The 21,970-nt window shown below is 41.8% G+C and overlaps 1 protein-coding gene across 2 annotated transcripts in view; it reads right to left on the bottom strand.

Annotated features, from left to right (window-relative positions):
* Window positions 1-7,489: 7,489 nt before the first annotated feature.
* The window catches only part of PIP4P2 (phosphatidylinositol-4,5-bisphosphate 4-phosphatase 2), a 39,825-nt gene continuing 25,344 nt past the window's right edge, over window positions 7,490-21,970 (bottom strand). The window contains exons 3-7 of one of the 2 annotated variants that reach the window (XM_084848017.1): window positions 21,032-21,138; window positions 19,562-19,685; window positions 14,839-14,891; window positions 12,346-12,436; window positions 7,490-9,009 (exon numbers count right to left, since the gene is read on the bottom strand). In XM_084848017.1, coding sequence (XP_084704143.1) covers window positions 8,866-9,009; window positions 12,346-12,436; window positions 14,839-14,891; window positions 19,562-19,685; window positions 21,032-21,138 — 519 coding nt within the window. In that variant the 3' untranslated portion in view covers window positions 7,490-8,865. The remainder of the gene's footprint in view (window positions 9,010-12,345; window positions 12,437-14,838; window positions 14,892-19,561; window positions 19,686-21,031; window positions 21,139-21,970) is intronic. The other variant, XM_084848018.1, reaches the window with a different exon arrangement.

Raw genomic sequence — 21,970 nt, 5'->3', positions numbered from 1 at the left:
CTTTTCACGGAGGAAACTGAAGCGGAACACAAAGGGGTAATTTGATAGCTCGTTATCTGCGATCTATTTAAAAATAGAACAAAGGGCGTTTAGGGCTTTTCTACGCCAGCCTAAAATCCTGCATGTAAAACAGGGCTTTCTGCTTCCCTTTTAAATGCAGGATCACCACTGTCTCCCTTTACACGCGCTTCCTTCCCCCATCTCCCCGTATCTGAGCCTTCCGTTATCTTTCATCGATCTCGCTTCCCTTCTTGCCGCTTTAACTCCTTTCGTGGAGGAAGCTGAAGCGGAACATGACGGAGTAATTTGATAGCTCATTATCTGCGATCTAGTTAAAAATGGAACCAAGGGCATTTAGTGCAGGAGGCTCGGGGCGCCATGTAAAGAGCCCGCGAAATTCCGTGAAGGAGCAATCTCGATCGCAGGGTAAAACTCAGTGTGAAGGAGCCCAAACACCGGATTGCGCTGCAACTATTCTACGGACATCAAAATGGGAAACACAGAGGCAGTGCTTGCTTACGAGTTTGCAACCTGAGCTTTTGCAGCCTTACTCCGAGGTAAATCCCGCACTGTTGACGATCTTGCACTCAGGCTTACTCTGAAGTAAATCCCACTGTGTTTAATGGAGCTAGTTAGTAAGGGTTAGGATTGCAGGCTAACAGTGTGAACCTATACATTTCTACTCTGGAGTTACTTCCAGATAGGTCAGCATTGGGTTGCAGCATAGGAGACTAAACACATAAGAGATGGGGAGTGGAGGGAAAAGGTAGAAAGGGAAGATTAGTTTCAGCAATCCAGATAAATGGATGTTTTTAGGATACATTTAAATTCAGTTCAGGATCAAACTGCAGATGGACTGGACAAACTTCTGCTGGGGTAGGGGTTGTTTTACCATAAACCTAGATTATAACTGGTTTCTTAATAGGTCTTTGTACTGAGACCATTGACTATCTTGGGCAGTACTGCATGCTGGAGTTGCTCCAAGGTCTTGCCTCTTGCCTGCTGCTAAAAATGTGGGTGCCCAACTTGCTGTGGCTTGTCGTGTTGTGCAAATCCAGGTGGAAGGGGTAGACAATCCTCAAATAACCCATTGTTTTAAGGTTGATACTTGTCTAACTCAGCGGTCCCCAACCTTTTTGGGACCAGGGACTGGTCCGTGGGAGACAATTTTTCCACGGACGGGCGGGGGGGGGATAGGACCGGGCTGCAGCAGGGGTGTGGGAACCCCCCTACCTTGGGTCCGGGGGGGGCAATCCGTCCCTCCCCCCCCCCGCAATCCTTGTTGACCCTGGACTCACTGCGGAGCTGCTGGCCGGCTCCGGCTGGGGGCAGACTTCCGGCCGCTGGGGTGCAAATGGCGTCTGCATAGCGGATGCCATTTATGTCCCTGTTCTTTGCAGTAATAGGCTATTACTGCAAAGAACAGGGCTGGAGCTGGCTGGCAGCTCCGCGTACTTGCTGCGGAGCAGAGCCGGCCAGGGCCGGCGAGGATTCCGGGGGAGGGGGGAGGGACGGGTCGCCTCCCCCCCGTGGACCCAAGGTAAGGGGGGGTTCCCACACCCCTACTGCGTCCCGGTTCCTAACAGGCCACGGACCAGTACCGGTCCACAGACCAGGGTTGGGGACCCCTGATCTCACTCAAAAACCCCCTGCTGCCTATGTTGCATGACCCGGCAAGTCAGGTGCCATGTAAAATGCAAAAATTTATATTTCTCTTTTTTCTTTAGTGCTTAAGCTCGACATCATCTTCATGGCATATAACTAAACAACAAAATGAAGAATTTGCTACCTATTTATCTTATAGTAACTGAAGTTAGAACAGGTAATCAGAAGATAAGAGTAATAATGAGCTACCTTCCGAATATCTGTTCTAACTTCAGTCTATGTTCACTTCATTTCCCCTTTGATTTATTATCAAGTTAATTGTTACACTCGACCATTTTGTGACAGGCCTTTCTTTTTCTGCCCCTACTTCAGGCTTTCATTCCCCCTAGCACTACACCAGACTCTACCCTTCACCTGCCAAGGCCTTTCCTCCCCTCACAGCTGCCTTGCACGCCCTCCCAAGGCCTTTCCATCCTTCCTTTCTCACTACTGCCAGCTTTCATTCCCTCCAACTGTGCTCTCTCAGATTGGGAGATAAATTGAATGCAGCAAGTGTGTGTGTGTGTGTGTGGGGGGGAGTTGAAGGGGGTTATGAGTGCAGGGGGTGGGAAAGAGGAGGAAAGAAAGGCGAGGGGGGAGAGGAAATAGTGAGGGGAAGAGGAAGAAGGTGTACCCACTCAGACAGGCATATTTGGTGGTGCCCGTGAACACATTTAAAAACGTAAAATGTGTCTGCAGGCCCAAAAGGTTGCTTACCCCTGGTTTAGGTCATTAATACATTTATATATAGTGAGGCTTGCAATACTCTTGTTATTGTTATTGTTGTTGCAGATTCAGATTAGAATTGGTTTCGTTTTTCATTTCTTTTTGCAGGTTGGACCTTTTTGTTCTTTGGTTATATATTAGTTCACCCCATCCCTTTCTTCCCAGTAAGCCTGGCACTTTATTTCCTCTCCCTACACACTAGAAGCTAGAAGTTTTGATCACGCCTCTTACATTTAGCCCTTGGGAGTAGACCAATAGGCATTTTTATTTGTATATTGCTACTTCAGGCAAATAAGATTATTTATAGCAAAATGCTTTTGGTTTTTTCATTTGTTGTGACTGATCTAAATATAAAGGTAAATAGATTATTAAGAACTAATTTTGTGCAGTGGTTACTTCTAGAAAATTCTGGCATCTTTTATTACTAAATTATTCATCTGTGAAGTAGCTTTCTAAATTATGCCACAGTTCAACAATGCAGCAATTTAAAACTCATAGCTGAAGCTTCCATTATATAGTAACTTTAGGGCACAATCCTATACATGTTTAGACAGAAAAAAAGTCTTACGATTCCCAGCGTTCCTCAGCCAGCATGGGGAATGCTGGCTGGGAGCCCTCATTGTATTTTGCAGAACAGGTATTGCACCCTTAAATATGTTATTTAACAATGATACTTCATGGGTATAATTCAAAATTGATACCAGTAAAATTGAATTTTTTTGGAGAGGAGATGAAAAATATAAATTTTAGTCTCGAAAATTAAAAGCAGGTGGGGAGAAAAATGGACATATGTATTTCTGCTGAAAATGTTATTTTCGTAGCTGTCGGGATAGTGAACTGAGTTTGAATTTCACTAATTGGAAAGAGATGGGTGTAATCAACTGAGACTTGAAGGACATTATACTAATAGTGAACTTAGTGAACTCATGCACTGAGTGATTTCGGCTGCGGGGAGGGAGAATGGGGTAGAGTATGTTGAAAGAATATTTGAAATACTGGCTGGAAGACTGAACAGGAGCACTCCACACTGCACCATTTTGTTGCAGATCTCATGTGTCTGTTCTAACTCCTACTTATAATGTCGTCCTCATTACATTGAAAGACTGTGGAGGGTGAGGGAACTGTGGGAACAAGGAAGAGAGCAAATTGGGATGTGCTATCTCTTCCTCAGCTTGGTTTGTTCTCTAAGAGGAACCAGCTTCATTTAACTAAAATTAGTGTATTTGGTACATGTCCATTCAAGCAAAGTGACCAGCCACATGGTAGACCATACACATTGAGCCATTATGTTTTGGCTTAGTGTATATCACTTGCTACTTGGTGTAGTTTATTTCATACTTATTATTCAGGTTTGGGTTTTTTTACATTACTCTGGACGTCTTAATTTTTGAGAATGCATGTCTTAAATCCTCTTTCATAGAGTTAACTTTCAGTCCTACCCAACCATAGGAGAGCAGTCTGTCATGACAAAAAAATGTCACAGCGAAAATGGCAGTTGGTAGTGTAACTTTTGCTAATTTCAAAAATGCTTCTCGGAGCTAAATCAGCATTATCCCAATTTTTCTGCAGAGACAAGGATTTTCACATGAAGTAAGGACACAATCCTATTGAAATAGGAGGTAACCGCCTATACAATACAGGGTGGCTAAAACACAGAGGAGAGGATTCCTCCCATGCTCTGCCTGCCCTGCAGTTTGCCTTAGATGCCTGATTTTGGGCTAAGTACGACTTCGGGGAGGGGTGGGAACAGGGCTGGAGACAGCATAGGAAGCTGTCTAAAACAGCTTCTGAGGACGCCTCCCCTCCCTGCCCCCGGGAACGCCCTCTTTTTGCCCTGTCCATGCTCCATGTTATGAGCTGCCACGGTTCTCTCTGCCCCAGCTATGAGGGGGAGGGGAGTATGGTTTCCCACCTATGAGCTTGTAGAGCTGTCTACATGCTCGGAGCTGGGAAACTGAAAAATCCTATCTTCCCCAGACGCTGTCTAGGGGACATACGATTGCTCTCTTAAGTAAATTTGAAGGGGTTCAGAAAAAAGGCGAAATCCATTATGACTGATAAAATACAGCCCTATCATGAGATTATAACTCGGGCACAGTTTTACAACTGTTCGTTCTGTTGTCCTTATAGATTTTTAATCTTTAACCTAAAGGTTGATAATGTTTGTTCCTTTTATGAAAGTCTTCTGAAAAGATTCCAGAGGAAATCTTCTCCTTTTAGTGTCCTCTTGTCATCCTCCTGTCCTTGCATTTGTTATTCTGGTCACAGTAAACAAATTCATTCTGAGGCGATTTCTCCAGTTTTTTACTCAAAGCAGCATTATTTATTACAAATAACCTGTTTTCTTGCTCTTCAGTTTTAGGACTTGCAGAGCAGCTTGGTGTGCAGTATAAATATCAAAAATAATTTAAAAGCAGCAGCACAATCTGAAGGAATAAAACACATTAACCTTCTGCTTCCTTGCTGCTGAGGTAAACGTGGTGGGAGGTGGCAGCAGAAGCAACAGTGGTTGGGTGGCAATAGGGTGAGAAGGGAGTGAGCGGGGGGCAGAAGCAGTGGAGGCAGGAGGAGGGGGAAGACAGGGGCAGTGGGACTCCTGCAAAGGGGGTGCAAGAAAATGTGCCCTCAGCATCCCCCCCCGGTCACATGTGCCCATGGCCCCCAAACGGTTGGCTGCCTCTAGACCTTAGGAGAATTAGCAGGCTTCCTCTGAGTAGCCATCAGGGTGGCCAAGGCCATTTCAGTGACAAATCCAGGCCTGATGCCAGACTCAAATGGATCATGATAATCTGTATTATCCAACAGTGCCCGGAGTTGCACAGTGGCCACCCGCTTAAGCATCTTGCCCATGAAGGGGATATTTGCAACCATTATATTCTGGATAAACATCAAACATACCTATGACTTTTCCCAGTTGAGTGTATACATATTTACCGCAAGGCTAAATTAAAATACAAGCTTTGTAGGTATACAGAAAAACCAATGCTGGGTCCAACCTTGCCCCATAATTTAGATTGTTAACCACACACAAGCCACCCTGAGAACGCTTGGGTTATTGAGAGTGGCTTGGTCTCTGGGTGGCTTGTTCTGACATCCGAACCTGGCAGCATGGCTTGTCCCAAATGGCTACAGAGCTGTCTAGCAATAAAGTCCATTCTGCTCCTTGCGATCTCGACAGTGCCGCTTCCATACTCCCTCACCAGTGATGTGTGCCCCTCCACCAATATGCACTTTGGAAGGACAGTAACTGCTGGTGTGGGTGCCTCATTTGCCACATCCCATTCGATTCAGGGAGGAGTTGAAAGGGGGGAGGAAACAGATGAGTGTTAGTTCAAGGCGTAATAGCGAGAGCATGACGTTGCCAAGGGGGAGTTATTGCCCCACCCTCCTCAGTGTTCCTTTTTTGTGCTTCTGAATTGTGCAGATGAGTTTTCTTTTAGTATTTTTCTCATTGCAAGTGAGCACAGATTTAAGTTGTCTGCTATATGCAGTGTCAACTTGTCAATTTTCTAGTATATTAACTAGGGATGTACGAAAGTCACCTTTTCGCGGATTCTGTTCATGGTGGGGGGGGAGGCGTTCTGTCCCTCCCCCCGGGATCCTCGACGGGGGAGGCGATCTGGTCCTCCACCCCAGAATCCTCGACGGCTGGCTGTGCTCTGCGGCGGCTCCGCGGAGCAGCCGGCCAGGCCCAGGCCAGGGCCGTCTGCAGCCAGATTTCCGGCCGCGGAGGGCTCTGGGTAGAAAAAAAAGCGTATGCAAATGGCGGCGGCTACGGCCGCTGCCATTTGCGTTCCTTATTTTTCGTCGTCTTAGTCTACGTCAATATTTACGTAGATTAAGACGAAGAAAAGAAAGGGGAACGCAAATAGCGTACTGGGTGCTATTTGCGTTCCCCTTTCTTGTCTTCGTCTTAGTCTACGTAAATATTGACGTAGACTAAGACGGCGAAAAATAAGGAATGCAAATGGCGGTGGCTGTAGCCGCCGCCATTTGCGTACACGTTTTCTTTTTCTTTCTTTTTTTTTCCCAGGCGTGATAGGCTACGTAAGTCTTTATGTAGCCTATCACATCTATGGGTGAAAAAAACAGAAAAAAAACAGACTGCAAATGGCGGCGGTGGCAGCCGGTCAGAAGACCAGCCGCTGAAGCCGCTGCTGGAGCCACCACTGTCCGAAACATCTGCCCCAGGTAAGTCTCATCCCGGGGGCGATCCGCGGTGGGGGGGGTGGCAGGTCGTTCCGCGATGGATTTCGGGGGGCCGAATGCACTGGCATTTGGCCTCACCGAGATCCGTCGCGGAATTCTCTGACATCCCTAATATTAACTACTTCACTTTGGATCTACAAGGAAATTGACAAGGCGAGACTACACATAGGGGAAAGGCCAATCTGTGCAGGACTGGGAATTTTTTTTAAAAAATTATGTTCCCATTTGAGTACTTCTGAAGCACTGAAAAAATAATTTTTAAAAGGTGGCGAATGAAGTAAGTGCTCTGAAAAGGGGCAGCAATTGGAGTGGGGAGGGGGCTGGGGAAGTTTCCCTCCATAGGGAAGAGGATGTGAGAGGGGTTGCCATGCAAAGAACACTGGGATATGTGCAGGGAGTGGGCTCAGGGACTGAGGGGGAAAGAAGCCATGCCAAGCTGCCATGCACCCTATTGTCTGCCGTGGGTTTAGTGAGCAACAAACCCACAGCAGCTTATTCTCAGGGTGGCTTAACGTGATGTTCAAACTGGCCCATTTCTGCTGCTTTTGGGGGGGGGGGGAGAATTTTTTAAAGTGTGAAATCGGCTGTCTAGCTGCAAATGTAGGGTGGCTGGAGCATGAAGGAGAAGATCCCCTCCACGCTCTGCCTGCATTGGGTAGTTGGCCGCCTCCAAGTTTGGAGGCAGCCGACTATCCCCATAGGATTGCGCCCTTAGTAACCTATCCTACTTCAAGGGATTAGCTAATGTCACCCTGTTTGCCTGTAATGGAAGAAACATTACTTCCTCTTGTTCTTTGCAGACCAACACATGTGCCCAGATAACTACTATGTGGGTCCTGAGTGACCAGTCAGCAAAAGCCTTGAGCCCACCACATAATGTTCAGAGGTTCACTGATGGGAAACCAGAAATACTAGCTTTGAATAATAATTTTTATTAGTGTATTTTAAAAGGTACATGGTAATCCTGAGCTACTGCTTTTGTACATTTAACATTATACAAAGACTTTCATTTACAGTTCGAAGGATACATTTATTGTGCTCCAAATCCTCATCCGAGCATTACTCTGCCCCTAAACAGGAATACAGATCATTGAAAATATTATACACGATCCTGGAACATCCACATTAATCTACCCTCTTGACCCCTATTATCTAAGGACTACTGTAATCTAAAGAGCTCACGGTATTCAGAATTTAGAAAAATCACTCTATGTAAAACTTCAAAGATGGGCAGTGCAATAACTGGTCCCCATAATCCATTTGTGAACAGACCTTGAGAAAATTGTCTTTACTTTTTGTATCATTCAATTAGTTTTTAGTGTTATACTGATCAGCTATACGTTGATGGAATGGTCAGAGTAACTATTTACTCTATTACATTTCATATCAGTTAGTGTAAAGCTATAATATCTCCCTTTGCAGTGACTGTAGAATTATTCTCCCATTACGGAAAATAAACCACAATCCAAGCAAACTACGAGGTAACTCAACATCACCCTGTAGGCATCTAAGTTTATAAAACAAGTCATATCAAATACTTCTCTTACTTAGACCCTATAAAGGAACTCATACAAATAACTGGAGATAAGTTCCATAAATCCAATCATGGCTTTGCCTGTAAAAAGATAAAAAATATTATGTCCCAGCATCCTTGAAAGAAAGAAAAATTACCCAAGTTGAATTTTGATAGCAGATACATGAACTTTTTTTCTTAAGCTAGACTACCAAAATGTTACATCTCTCAACCTGGAAATTTGAAAGTGTAAGTGTTTACAATAATGTCTCCCTAGCAAAAGCTCCACTTTTCAAAAATGATGCACACTCAGTAAGGTCACTCTGATCTTAAGTAAAAGTTACAGTAAGCAGTTCAAGCAAAATGCTTATTGCTTAAAATTTTAAAGCAAGCTGCTTTGACACAGTTTTTTTTAAGTGTACATACAAATGTGAAGCAATTGTAGAAACATCTATAAACACATCTTGCTTTTCTGATGTTTAATATAGAAAAAAGAATACTGTAGGTTGGAATTGCATTCAACAGTACTTTTAAGACAGATGTATGATAGTGTAAACAAAGCTTTAGTATTCAGAGCTTGGGAATCTAGCAGCAAAACAAACTATTTGCATATAATGTAGTGCAATGAACATTTGTTCTTAAAGGATCCCCAGCCTTAATGATTTTTGTAACAGAATGGAAACATTAAAAGGAAAAAGGTTAAATTATTCAGCTCATAAGATCATCAGACCCTCTAGAAAGCTCCATGTTCTGCATAAGATAGCATTAAGAGTCTATGCAAAACTGTGCTCCGGATAACTGACTTTTATGGCTCCCCAGTAGCATGCTCGAATTAGGCAGACCAAGCCTAAGAGGTAAGCGATAGCCCAAGAAACATATGTGGCATGAAAGTTCCTTGCAAAATCTTGCGTACCAACCTATTAAAATAAGAACAGGAAAAGCATAAATAATTAATACTTGGAATTTAAGTGTTTGAGGTGAAAAATTAAGATTTTATTTAAAATATCAAAAATGAAAGATAAATGTAACCCAAGTACAATTTTCTGATATAATTACAATCTGCTCTGCATGAACTCAGTTGGGACACACAGACAGTTCTGTCATTCTAATTACATTTCTGAAATTTGCTGCTATATAGAGAATAGTTATTCTGCATTCCATATTCAGTGAGCTATCATTATTTTAAAAGATTGCCCATAATGAACATACTGTTTTGTGACGGAAATAAATACCAATTACATTCTGAACAAGGCAAGAACTTTAAAAATGGCCAACCCAGAGTGCAGAATCGGCAAAACTTACTAATTTGCTCTTAAGAATTGCACTATAAACAATCCTCAAATTTGGCTGGGAACCCTAATCTACAGCATATTTAACATAATGATAAATACAACCTTTGGTGCTGGAGAAGACTCTTGCGAGTCCCCTGGACTGCAAGGAGGTCAAATCAGTCAATCCTAAAGGAAATCAACCCTGAGTGCTCATTGGAAGGACAGATACTGAAGCTGAAGCTCAAATATTTTGGCCACCTAATGCGAAAAGAAAACTCTCTGGAAAAGACCCTGATGCTGGGAAAGATTGAAGGCAAAAGGAGAAGGGGACGGCAGAGGATGAGATGGCTAGATAGCATCACTGATGCAATGAATATGGACTTGAGCATGCTCCGGGAGAGAGCGCAGGACAGGAAGGCCTGGAGTGCTATGGTCCATGGGGTCATGAAGAGTCGGACATGACTGAACAACAACAACAACAAATACAACCTTAATTAATAATCTTTATTTTAGCTGAGAAGTAAATGAGTCAATTTGGTCATTAAGGGCACAATCCTATGCATGTTTAGACAGAAAAAGGTCCTACAACTCCCAGCATTCCCCAGCCAGTGCCCTAAATTAACCTATCTCCATGGAGGGGGAAAACTATCACTGTAATATTCAGCTCCTCTTTTTCTTTTTCTTGAGGGATTTTGCTATTCCCGCGACATTTCTTTTAAGAGGTGCAGAAATTTAAAAATTCATATTTAAAAATGCCTTCATTTTATATAACAGCTAATACAGTCAGTGTCTTTTATCCATTCCTCTATAAAGCTTAGTACTGAGTTTATTAAGTCAATCACAATGGTATTCTAACCCAAACATTTTTACCATTAATTTTCTTTGGAATTAAAATTAACATAGAACCCGCTTCTTTTGAATAGCTAAAATGGTCTATCTTCATAGTTTGTATTTATCTACAAAGAACTGGACTCAGTCATTCAATTCTGTCTGTAGTGCCTCAAGTTCTCACTTTTATAGTTTTACACTCTTTTACAGTATAGCAATTTCTCACTCTAGCTGCTCCTTTCAATGGGATGGTTCCAGATTTAGTCAGACTAGATCCATTGAAATCAATGGGACATGTTCGTGGCTAACTTAAATCCCATTGATTTTCAATGGCTTTACTCTAAATACGACTAAATGTGGGACCAATGCCAGCCTTAAGATATATATTTCTCTTTACTTCCCTCTGATAATACTGTTTACACACACACACCGCCCCTGCATGTGTATATAGGTTGAGCAATTTGAGGTTGGCATTTCATGCATCTTAGGTTGACACAACTTCATGGAATTTATTGTATATGCAGCTTTTGTTCATATGCTATAAAATGTCCATAAAGACTCCTTCCACAGGAGGAGTCACAGTACTTGAATATATATGCAGTTCAACCTTGTGCATACTTATTCTGAGTCCAATGAGACTTACTTCTAAGTAAGTACATTGAAGATTGTAGCCTAAGTTAGTACAGCAAGTTCCTACTGTGTTTCCAAGCATCATGGGGGAATTCATGCAACTTGGAGTACAAATTAAATGAAAATACAGATATATGCATCTGTATACTATTTGGTAGTAGCTAATTGATTCTGCTCCTCATCAGAATAGAAGTTAAGGAAGCCAGGAACCACATCTATTTTCCATGTCAGGCACGTTGCACTTCCTTTCTTCCTGCTGACATTAGCAAGGGCAAGAGCCTCTGCATAAAAAGCTTAGGAGAATTTCTCCAAGCAAACAAAAGTTCTTAAGCATTCCCTTCCCAATGGGTGTGTGATGAGTTGGGGATCTTATTTAACTATATTAAATACTTTCCTCTTGGCTAGGAAAAAGGAGGCCCATCTGGACAGCCCTAAAATACATGAAACAATGGCAGATACATGTCTTTAAAAACAGGTATGCCATCATCACATAGAAGTGCTGAATCTGCCCCCGTCCTTCTTAGCCCTGCAGAGCTCTGATACTAAACGCCACTCCACCAGGAGGAAAGCGCCTAAGGAGCAGGGTTGCATGCACACAGGGAAACAGGACCCATGCATCCTTTGTAATTTTAAATTACAAGGTTATTCCCAATGTAGATTTGATTGGGGCAGAACCATGTTTAAAAATATGGGTCAGCTGCCTCTTTGTGTAGTTGGGGCATAGTAAGGGACCGTTCCCAACTACATGAGGCTTCAAAATACATTTTCATATGCATTTGCTTACTAATTCCTTATTTTGCAATAAAGAAGCAGAGATTTCAAATTTTGAGGATCCACTAGCTGCTAAAAGTACTGGTTCTGTTCAACTGCAGTGTAGTAATAATAATAATAGCAACATTTCTATACTGCCCAAGAGCCAGAGCTCTCTGGGCGGTTTACAAAAGTTTAAAACCTTAAAAATAAAATAAAACATAATATAAAAACCATTTACAGAACAATTCAAGAATACTCAACAATAAAAATCCCAAGACCAGTTAAAACCTTATCATATTCTATCAAAAGCCTAGAAATAGAAGAAAGTCTTAACCTGGTGCTGAAAGGATGGTAGTCTTGATTCCAGACGGACTTCAGTGGATACAGCATTCCACAATCGGGGGGCCACCACTGAGAAAGGCCTCTCTCTTATTGCCATCCTCTGAACCTCCCTCACAAGAGGCACTTGAAGGAGGGCCCCAGTTGACAATTGTAGTGTACAGGTAGGTTCATACCAAGAGAGCTGCTCCATCAGGTATTCTGGTCAGTCCTAAGCCATGCCAAAGCTTCATAGGTCAGAACCACCACTTTGAGTTGGATTTGAATATACAAGCAACCAGTGCAAGCAGGCCAGAATTGGTGTTACATGTTCAGACCTTCTGGTTCCCAAAGTCAATCTGGCTGCTGCATTTTGCAAAAGTTGCAGCTTCCAAACTGTCTTCAAGAGCAGCCCCTTGATACCAATAATGACATTAAATGTATGTTACTCACAGTTAATCCAACTCCAATGAAGATAAATATCATCCCAATGGTAATATATGCACAGCACCGTCTTCGTGGGAGTGCACATCCAACAGAAGAACTGCAAATGAATAGTACGTCGGGTCCAGAATTAAACACAAAGCCAGTTTTGACAAACAATTTGGAAGATTAATTTAAAATGTGTGCAATTATATAACAGTTGAAATTTGACAGATTATAAACTCAGTTTGGGTTTCAGAGTTATAGCACATTCTGTGACTACTGTGAAAAGTAATTTTCCTTGTTACAACTTTAGTCATATAGTTTAGTTGTAGATGTCCCAATAAAATTCAGAGGAGCACCAACAACCTTAAAACAAATCAGTAAGCTAGCATGTGATTGACCAGAAGCTCTAAGGGTCAAGTTAACTAAAAGCACAGACAGGGCCCACATGGCTAGCATGTGACTAGTTTTTTTAAAAAACAAAAAAACCTTGCTGGAATGCATTTAAATTGATCGGCTTAAGCAGCTTTACTACAATAAGGAATGAACTTGAGCACGCTCCAGGAGAGAGTGCAGGACAGGAAGGCCTGGCGTGCTATGGTCCATGGGGTCACGAAGAGTCGGACACGACTGAACGACTGAACAACAACAAAATGTTTTCAAACTAAAAGATGGAATTCCTTGTGTGCTGCTTATTCAGGCTTTTAGCCTTGTGCCCAACGCTTTCCGTTGTTCCACTGATGAATTAAACTTCTGTCAAACAAAGTTGTTTGAGAATTCTGCCTTTATTTATAGGTATTTTATATGTCACTTTTGTTTTTGACATGAAGCTTATTTCCATTTTGTAAAATGTGATTTTACATACATCATACTGTCTGAAGGGACGTAGAACACTTGCCTCTCATAGAAATCTCTGAACCAACCTCCTCCAAGTCCCTCTCTCCTGTGCTGTAACCTTAGCTTTTTCCTCATCCCATTGCACCCCCTTCCCCCAACGAAGCCATCAGCTTTCTCTCTGAACTGGCACAAGAGTCAGACACACACAGAGTCTGTCTCTGGTGCTCACTCAGTCACCTTCCAACCTAGATGAGGTTCAAAGACACTGTGTGGCCACTAGACCAGACAGACCAAGTCACCAAACTATTACAGGAATCTGGTTGTAATTAGTGTGTTCTGAACAGCTTATAGCTGGAAATAGTAAGCAAACCTCTGACACATCTTACTGAATATACGTGCACACATAATTTACTCTGTACCACAGAAACTCTGGTGTTGCTCTGGTTTAATGAGCATAAAGACAATATATGGACAAATACAAAACATGAGGAATAAGCTACATTTCTTTTAGAGCCTTTTATTTGCAAGAATGTTAACAGTACCAAGTATCCACTCATTTTAGTAATACCACTGGATGTTACTACTACTATTGAAGGAGAATTCTTTCCTTTTGGATTTTGGAGTGGTGGGGGGTGGGTCTTGCTTCTCAGCCTAGTAGGGCACAATCCTATGCATGGTTAGACAGAAAAATGTCCTACAATTCCCAGAAACCCAACAACTCCCAACAATCCAACTGCTGGCTGGGGCATGCTGAGAGTTGTAGGACTTTTTTTCTGTCTAAACATGCATAGATAAGATTGTGCCCTTATTCATCTTGAAGAAGTATTTCACTAAATAGTTGTATTGGAACAGTCTGTAAGCATTCTCAAAATGACAATCATAACAGTATTTAATTAATTGGAATAGACACTGAATCAATCTCATATTAACAAGATCAGCCTCAGATGGCCTTCTCTCTGTCCCATCAGCCAGGACAGCTAGACTGGTGGGGACGAGGGAGAGGGCCTTCTCTGTGGTGGCCCCCACTCTGTGGAACTCCCTCCCTAGGGAACTCCGTCATGCCCCCTCTTTAATGAGCTTCCGTCGTGCATTAAAAACGTGGTTGTTCAGGCAGGTATTTGGGGTGGGTTAGGGTATTTTAAAAAAAAATTTTATGGTAAAATTTTATTGTTTTAAATTGTCTTATGGGGGTTGTACATCGCCCAGAGTGGCTGGGTGACCAGTTAGATGGGCGATTAATAAATTTAATAATAAATAAAATAAATAAGAGATTCCAGTTTAATTGTTGCATTGAAGAAAGCAGCAGGCATAGGTTTCATACCAACAAACAGCTTATTTGCTATTCTATATCCTGTCCCCAAAACTGCCGTTTTAAGAAACATCTTTCTATTTAGTATGAAGTGGTAACTTTTCAAGAATATGTTAACATCAGGATCTGATTTTTGCAACCATCTCTCTACTTCTTCATCAGTTAATGACCATCCAAACATTTACAATCAAGCGAGAATTTCAAATATCTTTTGGCTCAGTAAAAGGAGAAATGACAAAAGAATGTCGACTGACATTCATTATAATCATTTTCAGATGTAAAAACAAGGTGATGTCCAAGGACTGAGGGTTAGCATTTGAAATAAATGTATCCCTAGAAATACGAGATTAATAGAAACGTTTGTTGGTACTTACATTTTTTTGCAATGTGGGCACTTTGCCAAAGTGTTGAACCTCAGTTCCATCCACTGCAATAAAAAAGGGAGGGGGAAGGGTTGAAAAAATGCCAGCATGAAAAAAATGTTTTATTTTGCTTCATGTTAAATGTCACTGGGGATCACAGCAAAATATTTTACTTCTCATGCTTCACTTACACTTTGTTCCATGTTTTCTTTCGTCACTGGGATGCCCTTTTGCAAGCATTATCCCCACACTCTGTGGTTTGGGATTTCTATGCAAAATAATTTCCCATGACTTGCTAGTTACAAGGTTGTCTGACCTATACGCTGTGTTTACAAATGGCAGCAGCGGCGCTTTGGTGTCATTAATAAAGCTATTACTCTTTTGAAACTATGGACATTCAACCACTGTGATAGCCTGTTTTTTAAAAACATGAATTTAACAAGCATTGTTATGTTAAGCCATTTCATTTTTTATTATTATTGCATTTATATCCCGCCTTTTTTCCTCTTGCAAGGAACTCAAGGCGGCTTACATTATCCTCCTCCTCCTCTCCATTTTATCCTCACAACAACAACCCTGTGAGGTAGGTTGGGCTGAGAGTGTGTGACTGGCCCAAAGTCACCCAGTGAGCTTCCATGGCCGAGTGGGGACTAGAACCCGGATCTCCCAGCTCCCAGTCCAACACTCTAGCCACTACACCACACTGGCTCTCATAATTCCTTACAAAATGAGCACAGAGAAGGAAACTGAAAGGAAAAACGGTATCATTGTCTCATCTAGCAAAAAGATGCACCTAGGAAAAAGAAACCAAATGCATAGTTACAAGATGGGGGATACGTGGCTCAACTACACTACAAGTGAGAAGGATCTTGGAATTGTTCTCGATCACAAGCTGAATATGAGCCAACAATGTGATGTGGCTGCAAAAAAGGCCAATGCTCTTTTGGGCTGCATTAATAGAAGCACAGCTTCCAAATCCCTGGAAGTACTAGTTCCCCTCTACTCAGCACTGGTTAGGCCTCATCTGGAGTACTGTGTCCAGTTCTGGGCACCACACTTTAAGAAGGATGCAGACAAACTGGAGAGGGTTCAGAGGAGGGCAACAAAGATGATCAGGGGACTGGAAACAAAGCCCTATGAAGAGAGACTGAAAGAACTGGGCATGTTTAGCCTTGAGAAGAGAAGACTGAGGGGAGATATGATAGCGCTCTTCAAGTACTTGAAAGGTTGTCACAGAGAAGAAGGCCAGGATCTCTTCTCCATTATCCCAGAGTGCAGGACACGGAATCATGGGCTCAAGTGACAGGAAGCCAGATTCTGGCTGATCATCAGGAAAAAATTCCTGACTGTAAGAGCAATACGACAATGGAACCAATTACCTGGGGAGGTGGTGGGCTCTCCCACACTGGAGGCCTTCAAGACGAGGCTGGACAGCCATTTGTCAGGGATGCTCTGACTTGGATTCCTGCATCGAGCAGGGGGTTGGACTCGATGGCCTTGTAGGCCCCTTCCAACCCTACTATTCTATGATTCTATCTGATAGAGAAGAAAGGGGAAGAAAACTAATTGACAAAACTGCTAAAACTTTTGTTTCATATTGCCATTTTCAAAAGTTACTAGAAGGTTATTGATTCAGTTCTGCAGCAGCAGGTGGAATATTGGAATACTTGAGAGCAAAGACCATTTGAGATGTAGTTTAGTAATAAGTTTACAATTCTGAAGTTAGCTGTAGCTATTATAGTTTCAACTGCAGTAATTGCAGTAATTTATTTAATAAATTTATACCGGTAGGACATGCTACAAAATGTTGCAGGATGGCATGCTTCTATTTGGACTGCCAGCCAGGCATATCCACTTCCAGAAAACACCATTCCAGTCCCCCCATTTTTGACCTCCACACGCAGCAGACACTCAGCATTATGCAGCCAGTGAACATGCTTAGTCCTTCACTGAGTTGTTTTGGGGCTCCCTCTTTAGGGTTTTTCCTAAAATAATAATTTCTGCAAACCTTGAATTTCTCCCAAGCCTACTAATATCCCCCTTTTGTGGATGGATGATGCTGTTCTACCTGCATAAGGACTAGCACTTTGAGAATGAGTTTGCTATAAGTATTTGGGATCTTGCCTCTCCAAAAGGAATGTCAGAGGTGGCTTGTGTTTAAAGATTCCAAAAATGGGCAACATGCTCTATGGCAATAAGCTCTGTAGAACAGAGTTTACCGCTCTACTGCAGCACATAGGGAATCCCCTGAGTACATGGAAGCTTTGTGGAGACACAGGGCCATGGAGCAAAGTGCATGATCAACAGGAAATTTACTTTTCTCAGTATAGATAAAAGGTGCCCTTTTGGTAGGAGTGTTAAAATGAACTTGGGAAAATTTCAGAAGACATTTTTCTGTACAGGACCACCATTTTAGTGGTTGGGAGTGAAGAATGAAGAATGTAAGGGCAAATTTCAGGGAAGCTGAAAGGCCTATTATAATGTTGGACACATTCAAGTTTAAAGTAGTGCATTAAGAGCATTTGCTGTGATAATGTTCCATGCTGAAGTTAGAATGAGGGACAAAACGTTTAATACCACAAGATAAGAACTTTACTTTCTTTTAAAGCAAAGGAGTTATTTCTTTGGCATGCATCCTTCATACATAGGTCCAATTCATTATTTATAACATTGTGCTACTATGTTTGTAGAACAATGAGTTACCAGAAATATAGATACTCTTGAGGCATAATCCAGTGTGCTCCAAAACAATTGTGGGTGGGGGATTACCCTCACTTGCCCTTCCTAAATGATCTCCCTGGTTCTGTAGCACGATTGGCCAAATGACTGCTTTAGTCCTGATCCAAATCTTTTTTTTAAAAGATTGTTGTTCAGTCGTGTCCAACTCTTCGTGACCCCATGGACCATAGCACGCCAGGCCTTCCTGTCCTGCGCTCTCTCCCGGAGTGTGCTCAAGTTCATATTCATTGCATCGGTGATGCTATCTAGCCATCTCATCCTCTGCCGTCCCCTTCTCCTTTTGCCTTCAGTCTTTCCCAGCATCAGGGTCTTTTCCAGAGAGTTTTCTCTTCGCATTAGGTGGCCAAAACATTGGAGCTTCAGCTTCAGTATCTGTCCTTCCAATGAGCACTCAGGGTTGATTTCCTTTAGGATGGACTGATTTGACCTCCTTGCAGTCCAGGAGACTCGTAAGAGTCATCTCCAGCACCACAGTTCAAAAGCATCAATTCTTCGGCGCTCAGCCTTCCTTATAGTCCAGCTCTCACAGCCATACATTACTACTGGGAAAACCATAGCTTTGATGCATGCATTTAATGTAATGTATAGGTTGGCCCTCTGTTTCCATTAAACCAGTTCATATCACTGAATGGCCAAATGGCCAACTTCACCAGGAGTTAGATCTGAAAAGTTCAGATGTAATTCCTGGAGAATTCAAGATCAGGTTATTGTGAGTTTCCACATGTCTGGTTCACACATCCTACTTATTTCATATTAAACTAGGATCCAAAGAACCTCACAATTAGGTCTGCGTACCCAAGTGGGCATTGGAGTTGTGTGTGTGTGTGTGTGTGTGTGTGTGTGTGTCTATAACAACAGCCTCATGCCACATACCAAACAGCTTTTGAAATGGAAGGAACTTTCAAAAGCAACTAGCCACATGGCATGGGGAAATCTAGAAAATCAAAGTAAAAAAAGAATCCCACTAGCTATGCCCAGTGCCTCGAGTAGTTCTTCACATCCTGCCCCAAAGGAGGTCAACAGTGCCCATATTCTAGTTTACATGGCCATTTGGTGATAAGAATTGGTTTAATGGAAACGGGGGGCCAACATTACATTAAATGCACGGTTTACACTTGCATCTTAAAAAAAAAAAATAGAACACACGAGATCCCTGATTTGGATCAGGACCACTGTGGGGGTGATGTGGCAGGCTAATCTGTTCGTCCTGCACTACACTCCTGATGAAAATCCTTCTGAAGCTGTTATTGCCAATAGCGGCTTCCCTCCTGGGGCCAATAGCTTCAGATAAGCTATTTTTGTTAAGACTGATGTGGGAAGAACTTCTCCCACATGTTCATAATCTACTACACACACCCACACACACCCCTAACATAAATGCAAACCACACATTTAATGTAATGTACAGTTTAGTCCTGAGGAGAGCAACTGTGACAGGGTGGGGACAGAAGCAAAAGATTAAAGCATATAGATAGACAGATATGCTTGCTCTGAATACCAGGAGAGCAATATTGTGCTCATGTCCTGCTTGTAGGTTTCCCATAGGAATTTATTTGACCAATATGACAACAGAGTGCTGAACTAGATAGGCTTTTGGTCTGATCTGGCATGGCTTTTCTTATGTTATTATAAAACATGTATGACTGCACAGCATCGCCAAGACAATGCTGGGACTATGTTGGCTATTTTGGATGGTCCCTACCCATCACAGACTTAAGACACAAACCACTTAGAACCAAAAAACAGATTCCTAGATGAAATGCTTACATTTTACTATGGGGCCAACCCTATGTGGAATGAACAACTGTATCCATCAAGAACAACTCTGAGAAAGGGTGAAAGAGAAAACTCAAATACAAGTAGAATATCCTAAGGGAATTTAGAAGCCAATACTTGATGGAAGTGTTTTTGTCCCTTGAGGGTGCCTCTTATATAAGGTGGCAGCAACAAGGAAGGTAATTTGGTCCTGTGTGTGGTGTGTGTTGATTGTACTTACTAGGAATGTATTTCCACAGTGCCCACACACCACTCTGGTACCTTCTGGCTGAACAGGTATTGCAGGCTGTGCTGGCTGCTCTTCTGGAATCAGCATAACTGGACCAAGATTAATGATGCGTCTACTGTAGGAAGAAAAGTAAAGAGATGATCCCATTCAATAAAGCACAGGAAAAGGGTGCTCCATAGCCAAATATCTTCTACAGTGTAACTTCATTCCAGTTTGGTTCACCTAAATTGGACCAGTTCTAGCAAACCCAAAGTAACATTTTAAGATACAAAATAGCTCATAAACGACATTCCACTCCTTCGCTAAATGTTTTCCCCAGTGCTAGGTTGCACCATTTCTAGTGGTGAGTATGTTGGGCTGGGGATTGCTCTGATCAGAAAAAGCATCCTGCATTGAATAGAGCCTCTCTGTTTCCCCAAAGGTCACCAGCACCAATGGTTGCTATTGCCCTGACACAGCTGCTGCAACCCGTTCGATCATGTGAACTGGCTGAAGGTGTTTCTCTATTTTGAAATGGGAATCCAACACAATTCTAGTTTCCACTGCTCCTGTAGCAATTACCCTTGCACCTATTACTCTTTTATTTGTTCCTTCATCTTCAAATAAATATACATTTAAGTATATACTGGGCATATTTGGGCTGCAATCCTAAACACACTTATTAGTGGGTAAGCCCCACCAAACACAATGGGAATTATTTCCAAGTAAATATGCATAGGGATACACTATTTGGCTACAATCCTACACACACTTAACTGGGAGTAAGTCCCATTGAACTCAGTAGGGCTTACATCTGAGTGGACATGCATAGGATTGCAGTGTTAAGGCACAGTCCTATGCGTGTTTAGACAGAAAATAAATCCTACAAAAAAAGTCCTACAACACGCATAGGATTGAACCCTTAGTATCTTTTTGACAAGACAGGTATTTCTTCTGTGTTATAAAGAATAAAATAAACATTAGATCAACTTAACATTACTACATTCTGTACACAAGAAGTGTTTACTGGAAAAAAGGAAAGCAGGATGGGTTCTTTGTAGTTAAGAAATAACGATACTGTAATAAAGTTGTGTTATTCAGCAGTTTCCCATGAAAGTACCATTACCATATATTTGCAGGAGATTATGCACACATTTGCCCCCCAATTAATGGGTTTTTCCTCTTATTTTGCACAGGCACCTTGCTTGCTTTCTCACCAGGCCTCATCGTATATACTCTTCTGGCAAATTTGATGTCAGTAGTGGCAGGAGTAAATATTTGTTGTCCTAATATTTATTAAATATTGATTTAGGTCTGCATAGGCTAGCAGACACAGGTTTAAGTGAAACATTAAAAAAAGAAATAGCTAAAGAGACATGATCCCTTTACTTATTTATACCATTTATATCACCATAATTTGGCAAGTTTTTTTCAGAAAGCAAAGAGAAGAAGCACAAATTGTAACTTTTTTTTAGCTCTTACCAATTGGGTCTTGGACATCCTATTCTTCGGGATGTATCCTTACAGATAAGCAGACAATTACACGGACATCTAACATACTTTTTCCCTGAAGGAGGGTTTTTGATTGGCTACACAAAACAAGAAAAAGGAATTACATATGTTCTGAGTGGGAAAAGAAAAAAAACTACAGTGTTTAAAACATAGCAACAGAAATGATAGAACTCTAGGGAGAGGCCCACACAGTTATTCTTGGCACAATGATGGTTTCTGGCAGGTTCACATTTTAAAGATTTTGAGGTGTGTCTGTACCAGTACCCCTTTGTTACAGCACTTCACATTTTCTTTTGCTTTACTTAGTTTTTCACTCGTTCTTTACTGTTATTGTGCAACTGTCCATAAGTGCTATGGCTGTGGGCAATGCTCTGAATTTTAAAAAAAGAGCTAAATGTACAGAAATGCTTGTGTGACCTTATACAATGCTTATTTAAATGATTTATAAGCTGCCTTTCAGGGTATAACTTTCCTCCCAAGGCAGTGTACAAAGTGTCATTAAAAATATAATCATAGAATAAAACATCAATACAACAAGGGGGAGCAATTAATTCCAGCAATTGATAAAAAGCAGATTGAATTAAAAACGTTTGATAATTACACATTTCCAAGGATGGGGCCACATACATTTCCCAGGGAGGGGGAGGATACAATAGGTTTGAGGCTACCATTGAAGAACACCCATGCTGAAGTGCAAGGGGGGAGGGGTCCATCTCTTAAGATCTGGAAATAGTGGACCACTGCTATATTAGGGAAACCACCAAATAGAAATGAGATTAATATTAGTCAAAGTGGATGAATAGGTGGGCATGTGAACAATGAAGTTTAATAAACATTTAAAAGCATAACTCTATTACAAAACGGAGAGCTTTCTGTGAAATGGTTAATGATTTAAAGTCTGGTTTGATG

The sequence above is a fragment of the Heloderma suspectum genome, chromosome 4 (genome assembly GCF_057233095.1).
Source record: "Heloderma suspectum isolate Gila_16-S chromosome 4, 16-S_ref, whole genome shotgun sequence".
Taxonomy (NCBI): domain Eukaryota; kingdom Metazoa; phylum Chordata; class Lepidosauria; order Squamata; family Helodermatidae; genus Heloderma; species Heloderma suspectum.
The sequence above is the reverse complement of the archived record's forward strand: the minus strand, read 5'-3'. Positions and strand labels throughout refer to the sequence as shown.